The 7935-nt window shown below is 37.5% G+C and overlaps 1 protein-coding gene across 1 annotated transcript; it reads left to right on the forward strand.

The window, feature by feature from the left end:
• The first annotated feature begins 5298 nt into the window (after positions 1-5298).
• On the forward strand, positions 5299-7611 carry LOC149173481 (putative leucine-rich repeat receptor-like serine/threonine-protein kinase At2g24130). The gene is made up of 2 exons (XM_089424615.1): positions 5299-6853; positions 6956-7611. Exons 1-2 carry the CDS (start codon positions 5299-5301, stop codon positions 7381-7383), a joined length of 1983 nt encoding a protein of 660 aa, XP_089280741.1. The 3' UTR covers positions 7384-7611.
• The last annotated feature ends 324 nt before the right edge of the window (positions 7612-7935 follow it).

Consider the following 7935-nt stretch of genomic DNA (forward strand, 5'->3'; position numbering starts at 1 on the left):
ATATCTGTGTTCATCATGGTTATGAGTTAACCACGCGAAACCCTTTTGTTTAGTGGCTCTTCATATTCAACAAAGGCTTCTCAGGAGGAACTTCACGCAATGGGGACCATTTCTTCTTTAGGAGGGAGGAATGACCCGAATGGAAAATGGCATCCACCCATGGTATTCATCCCCCCATAGTACTCATTCCCCCATGGAATTTATCCATGGTATTGTAAGTGGCATCTACCCATGGTATTCATCCATCCATGGTATTTATCCACCCATGGAATTTACCCATGATATTGTAAAGTGGCATCCACCCATGGTATTCATTCACCCATGTTATTTTCCCATGGTATTGTAGGTGCCATCGACTCTTGGTATTCATCCTCCCATGGTATTTATCCATTCATGGAATTTACCCATGGTATTGTAAGTGACATCCACCCATGGTATTCATTCAACCATGATATTTACCCACTCATAGAATTTACCTGTGGTATTGTGACCAAAAAAGGCTATAAGTAACAAGTTGCATTTTCTAAAAGGACAAAAGGTCCACCATAATGTAGCATTTACAGTTATTATCTGTTTTAATAAAAAAAGTTTCTTTATGGTTTTGTTATTGTGTGTTCTCCTATTTTCTTCTCGCATTTGAATTTTTTAGATCTTGGGGGCCTCCCCCCAAGATCCAAATTCAAGTATCCAAGGGGAAATGTGGGTTAGGTCTACACTGACATCCAAACTAGGGTCTTGAAACCCTAGTGAGGATGGCTCCTTTGGCACTGAAAATAATTCATAATTCAAATTAGGTGACATCACTAATGAAAAGGGAGGAAAACCTTATGAGACTGCCGATACAGTTTCCAAGTTGGAAGGGAGGAAAAAATCCCTACGTTTGGTGTGCCAGGTGTCACCATGGTCTCCAGATTGAGTGCATGAGTTGGCATCTTAGTCCAAAATGAAGATATTATCATATGGGTCGATGGAATAATCCACCTCATCCTCCATTCCACCCTTTCTCCACACCTGTTACAACCCTAAACCATTAGCAACATCTAAGGAATGAATTGTATTGCAAACCATACATCATTTTCCGTCTAACAACCACCGGCTTCTGGATCGGATACTATCAGTGTCACCTCCCTCTGACACTTTTACCAACCCTTAACTGAAACCACGATTTGACAAATACTGCATAAGGCATCTCTTAAACCACAAACCCCTATATCCATGGTTGCACATATATGTCTCCACTTTGCGAGGTTATTAAATAGTAAATTTGAGATGTAAGTATTTAAGTTATTCATCATAAATCTTTCATTGGTTAAATTACAAGTTTACATATAAAGAAAGCCAATGAGCACTATCTCAAATCTAAGCATTTGCAGAATCCTTTTGAAATTGTGTTCCATTAGTGTGATTGGTGTTTTTCTTATCATATATACTTTTCTTCACTTTTAAGAGATAAACATAGAGACATGTACGAAAACACGATGTTTTCCTAGTTTCAGTAATAAATCAAACGAATTGTTATTCCTAATTATGCTAATAAATCCCTTTTCATGTGGTCATTCTTTCTTGTTATTTTCTTTTGCATAATGTTCACCAACTTGCGCTAACTTGTAATAGACATAATATAAGAGGTAAAAAAACAAACGACCTTCACCAAATTTTCAATGTACAAGTGAAGTAAATTTGAAATTCCAAATCTAAACTAGATGGATAGATGCATGCAGGGGAGATGAATATGGCCATGCAGAGACAAACTTTTGTTATGTCCTTCCTATTTAATTTTAAAAACATTCAAATTTATTGTTAAATTTAAAACTTATATATATATATATATATACATGGATAATATTTCCTATTTAAGTTTCAATATCATATCTGATATGGGGTGTTGAACCATGAAGTACACAATGGACAAATACATGTGGGAGAGGTGGGAGAGCATGAATGTTATGTTGCTAGAAGGTTGGAGGCAGTGGATGTAGGTCATAATTTCATGGTACCTATCTTGTATGGGATAGTAAATATTAAGCACCATGCCTGAATTAATGATTGTTTTAATTGGTTTAATGTATTTCATCTTATTCATTAGATGAAAATAAAATGATATTAAATGAACAAGATGAAAGGCACTAAGTCAATAATTGACTTAGTGCATGATGCTTAATACTTATCGTTTTTAAAGTGTGAGCATGTTACTCCTCATTGAAATACCTTTTAATTTCCATTCCTTAATTTTTCTCCAAGTTTTAGTTTTGAGAGAATGAGCATGTTAATATTTAGACAAATGTAATGCCATACGGCTCAAATTAAGACACTTAAATATGGAACTAACACTTAAGGAATGTAAATAACAAACAATTCCAAATTAATTAAGGAATGCAATAACAAACAATTCCAAATTAATTAAGGAATGCAAATAACAAACAATTCCAAATTAATTTAGTTGAGAGGCTCATTCTATAATCTAGTATGAGGATGATGTGTAATTTCGTTGGTGCGCAACTTGGAGTTGACACTTGTCCTTTAAAAAAATACTTTAAATAGAAAAATATTCTCCGTTATAATAAAAACTTAAATGATTGTATATATTTGGTTAGTTTTAATTAAAACCATTAAAGTAATTAAAAAAAACAACTTATATTTCTCTTAGAGAGATGGAGAATGTGTGTTAATGTTGACCTTAGTAAAATATTTTAATGCTCAGAAGGAAAAACTAATTAAAGGTAAAATAATTGAGTTGTAGACTAGTCGGTTTGTGTGTGGTTTAGTCCCAAGCCCTCTTAATCACTCATTTATCAAGTCAAAAATGCAATTTGAACAATGAAAAATTACACATGGTCTATATAGAGAGAAACATAAAACCACTATAGATCCATATTAATCATTGATTTCTGTGCATTCTAAAAGACAATTCTAAATTAATTTAATATTGAATATGTTTTTTTATTACATTAAAATTATGAGTAACAACATGATCATTGTGTTATATTTTTTCTTGGAAAGACATGTTAATATTTTTAATACAAAATCTATACTTACAAAATTTTCATTAACTATTCCATGGAATCTTATTTTAATCATGACTCTACAATAAATCAGCACACATTCATCATATCATCCCACAAATCTTTGGCCAAATGACTTCTAATAGTAATAGATAGGTTTTGTCTGTTTAGATCTTACAATTTCCATCTGTATTAGTACACTAATTTTATTTATCAAATTTTTAATATACATTATCTAAATTTTCTATGCTTTGAAGTATTTGATTGGAATTAAAAAATATTTTTATTATTATTTAGTTTTTTTAAATAAATCCAATTTGCATAAAATTCACAAATCAAACCTGCGAAATTCAAAACAAACTTGAATAAGGAAATATTAATGTGTTCTGAACACACACAGTAAACACATATTTTAGTGATTTTGAATAAATGAATTTTATATTAGTGCTCGGCAAGATGGACGACTTGCAGTCAATAAGGAAAAATCCGCGAAAGATTTGAGTTAACACCACTCGAGTCAACAAGAAAAGGAAAATCCACCAAAATCCTGTATCAGATACGACTCCTTATGACAGGAATTTCAGGAATCTAGTTGATATCCACAATAGCCCAAACCCGCAGAAATATTTTAGTAATTCCTTCATTTTATCGATCGCCCATCTGAGGAGCCGATGGCAGCTTCCACGGATTTCATCCTCATCACCTCCACACTCATGCTCATCTTTCTTTCTGCAAACGCCCATCTTCTTCATCATTATCATGAGAAAAGTCGTGAACGACTGCAGGTCGATATAGAAGCCCTGCAAGCATTCAAAGCCTCCCTCACATATGATCCTTCTCACGCCTTGGCCAACTGGGATCTTGGTGCCAATCATGTCTGCAATTGGACTGGTGTCACCTGCAACCCTCACAAACTGCGCGTATCTGGCCTAAATCTCTACAACATGAGCCTGCAAGGGACTATACCTCCACATTTGGGCAATATCTCCTTTCTTGGCGTGTTGAACCTCACTTTGAACAGTTTCTCTGGCACAATCCCGAACGAATTGGGCAAGCTGCGTCGCTTAAAACGTCTGTTCCTCAATGAGAATCACTTGATTTCGTCCATTCCAGAGGCTTTGAAAGATTGCACATCTCTCAGGCTGCTTAATCTGTCCTACAATAATTTGACAGGGACTATTCCGGGTGGTCTCGGCCAATTGCAAAACCTGCGAAATATTTCACTGACTGGCAACGGATTGACTGGGAAAGTGCCCGAATCCTTGGGAAATTGTTCTGCGCTGGAATTTCTGGGTCTAGGAAATAACTTCCTTAGCGGCACTATCCCTTCTCAGCTTGGCTTGCTCGCTAGAATTAAAGGTCTGGTTCTTTCAGAAAACCAGCTCAGTGGAGGAATCCCGCCTTCACTGCTTAATTGCACGGAGTTAAGCGAATTATATTTGTATGAGAACAGGCTTACCGGAGAAATCCCGTGGGAGATAGGAACCAAGCTCTCTAAAATTGAGACTCTGGATCTTTCAGAAAACCAGCTCAGTGGAGGAATCCCGCCTTCACTGCTTAATTGCACGGAGTTAAGCGAATTATATTTGAGTGAGAACATGCTTACCGGAGAAATCCCGTGGGAGATAGGAACCAAGCTCTCTAAAATTGAGACTCTGGTTCTTTCAGAAAACCAGCTCAGTGGAGGAATCCCGCCTTCACTGCTTAATTGCACGGAGTTAAGCGAATTATATTTGAGTGAGAACATGCTTACCGGAGAAATCCCGTGGGAGATAGGAACCAAGCTCTCTAAAATTGAGACTCTGTCTCTTGGAGGAAACCAGCTCAGTGGAGGAATCCCGCCTTCACTGCTTAATTGCACGGAGTTACGCAACTTATCCTTGTTTGACAACAGGCTTACTGGAGAAATCCCGTGGGAGATAGGTACAAAGCTCTCAAATTTAGAGTATCTGCTGCTCTGGGGAAACGAATTAAACGGTACCATTCCGAATTCTGTAGGAAATTGCTCTCAGCTTTTATTTCTGGATCTCTCCGTAAATTTCTTAATGGGAGGCATACCTCAGGAATTTGGAAAGCTCCGTCTTCTACAGGTACTTGCGCTGGATGATAATCATTTGTATAGTGAGGAATCCATTTCCATCTTTGGAGCACTTTCAAACTGCACTAATCTGCAAGCACTTGATCTTCGAAAAAATGATCTTAAGGGCAACTTGCCTGGAAGCATAGGCCGTCTTTCTCAAATCTGCTTTATCTCTATTTGGGGGGTAATCGTTTCACTGGTAAGATACCCCCGGAGATGAGCAACCTCACTGGATTGATCCTGTTAAATCTAGGTGGTAATTTGCTCTCTGGAAGCCTTCCTTCTGCACTAGGAGGGCTGTCTACTCTTCAGCTGCTGGACCTCTCCCGGAATAACTTGGAAGGTAATATACCCTATCAATTCAGTCAATTGAAAGCTCTGTATGAACTGGACCTTTCTCAAAACGCGTTTTCTGGAGAAATTCATCATGTTTTTGCAAGTTTACAGCAGCTAAGAAGATTAGATCTCAGCTATAACAAATTCAGTGGTAATATACCAGACAGCATAGGGGATTGTTCCAGTCTCGAGCTTCTGGACCTCAGTTACAACCAGCTAAGCGGCTTGATGTCTTCGAAAGTGGCTAGCCTCCATAACCTACAGTTCTACATTAATGTCTCACATAATGCACTCACAGGAAGGGTGCCTGCCGAACTGGGAGGAATGCACATGGTTCAAGCAATTGATCTTTCAGCGAATAATTTTTCGGGTAGCATACCCGGCCAATTGGTGAATTGCGCTGAACTGGACTACCTTAATCTTTCTCACAATTCATTGGAAGGCACCATTCCTACATCAATCGATCAAGTTGCAGGACTTCAAGATTTGGATCTCTCTTTCAATAAGCTTTCTGGTCCCCTGCCTACCTCTATAAAGAAATTACAGAAGCTTACGCATTTAAACTTGTCATACAATAACTTCACAGGAGAAGTACCATCCTCTGGAGCTTTCAGAAATCTGAATTTTACATCATTCTTAGGAAACACCGGACTCTGTGGCAGATGGATAGAGTTACCTCATTGTAAATTGACGACAAAGCACCATCATGATTCCAAGAGAAGGGTAGTTATGTTGGCCACTTCGGTTGGCTTAACATTGCTATCTTGTCTGGTCTTAATAGTTTTGAAAAAACTTCGTAGTGCAAAGTCTACTTCGGCCAGATTAGGGACGATGCTCAGGAGCGAACTCCGCGAGACGAAGATTGTAAGTGAGGAAGAGGTGAACAGAGCAACTAATGGTTTCAGCCCGGATAACCTAGTGGGGCGTGGCGGCCATGGGTCAGTGTATAAGGGCGTATTAGACAACGCCACAATCGTTGCTGTCAAAGTTATAGAGTCTGCCACACCAGGAGGTGCATACAAGAGACTGATAAAAGAATGCAAGACGTTGGGAAGAGTCCGCCATCGGAATCTGGTGAGAATGGTGGGCGTATGCTCAAGTTTGCAGGTCAAATCTTTGATTATGGAGTTCATGTCGCAGGGAAACCTGGATACGCATTTGCATTGTAGGGAAAATAATTGCAGGTTGGATCTGAAAAGACGGCTGAGCATTCTCAAGGACGTGGCCCATGGAATGGCATACCTTCACCATCACTGTTCTCCGGCCATTGTTCATTGTGATCTGAAACCTTCCAACGTTTTACTGGATGAGACGATGACTGCTCATGTTGGAGATTTCGGTATTGCACGCCTCATGAACGATTCAACAGCAGCAGCAGCAGCCTCAGGGGACACCTCCAGTCATGTGATCGGGTCTGTTGGTTACATTGCACCAGGTAAACACTGATACACTAGATTGATTTTATATATGAGTCACTAATAAAGGTTTTATATATGAGTCACTAATAAAGGTTTTATATATATAAAATTGGTTACAGAATATGGTACAGGAGGGCGCCCGTCCATGAAAGGGGACGTATACAGCTACGGCATCTTGGTACTGGAAATGATAACGGGAAAGAAGCCCACAGATGCAGTGTTATCAGAAGAAGGGCAATCGTTGCAGAGTTGGGTGGGCGATGCATTCCCCGACAGATTGTTGGAGGTGATTGACACGAGTTTGGTGGAGGAGATTAGAATGGAAGATGAAGCAGATGATGTAAGTGAATTTATTGGGTACGGAATTGTTGTGCTGTTGGCGAAGATAGGTGTGATGTGCAGTAAAGAAGATCCACATGAACGACCGACTCTTCGAGAGGTTGAGGCATCGCTGGAGCAGCTAGTCGCCAAAATCCAAAAGAATTCAGAAACTGAGTTGAACCGCCTTGGACAGGTAACGGACGAAGCCATTTCTGAATCTGATTAGGGCATTTCTGATTAGGACATTTCTGAATCTGATTACGCTGCTCCATTTGGAGGAAAATGATTAGTTTAGATTAGATAATTAGTTCTGCATTTTCATTTGTTGTAAGTGTTATTATAGGTTTTTAGAAGTAGTTAAATATATCCAATTAGATTGGATATAGTTAAATCCAGGGATAGATTGGATATAGTTAAATCCAGAGATATTTTCTAGTTAATTAATCTCTTATATTCTTATGTGGTGAAGAGATTTGTTCAGTTAATTAATAATGTAATTAAAATATTTTTCTATTTTAAAATAATATATATTATTATTTAATTAATATAAATGTGTTTATGTAATCAAAATAAAATTTTAAAAATTTTTTATATGAATTTTTTTTTCAGAATAAGAAAAAAACAACATATATTTTTTGGAAGATCTTTTTATAAGTTAATTTTTTTTTTAATCATTAAAAATAATGATTATTGATTAAGATATTTTTTTTAGTAGTTCATAGCAATAATCATAGAATACAATTTATAATATTAAGTGGAAAGAGACTAGATTGAAAAC

The sequence above is a fragment of the Pinus tabuliformis genome, chromosome 4_2 (assembly GCF_031772625.1).
Source record: "Pinus tabuliformis cultivar Carrire ecotype Pingquan chromosome 4_2, CPIR1, whole genome shotgun sequence".
NCBI lineage: Eukaryota > Viridiplantae > Streptophyta > Pinopsida > Pinales > Pinaceae > Pinus > Pinus tabuliformis.

What these genes read in the sequence shown, in the direction of transcription:
- LOC149173481 (XM_089424615.1), top strand. Translation starts at nt 5,299, where the DNA reads ATGAGCAACCTCACTGGATTGATCCTGTTAAATCTAGGTGGTAATTTG. An exon ending in TGTTGGTTACATTGCACCAG is followed by an intron (nt 6,854 to 6,955) that starts GTAAACACTGAT and finishes AATTGGTTACAG; the next exon opens with AATATGGTACAGGAGGGCGC.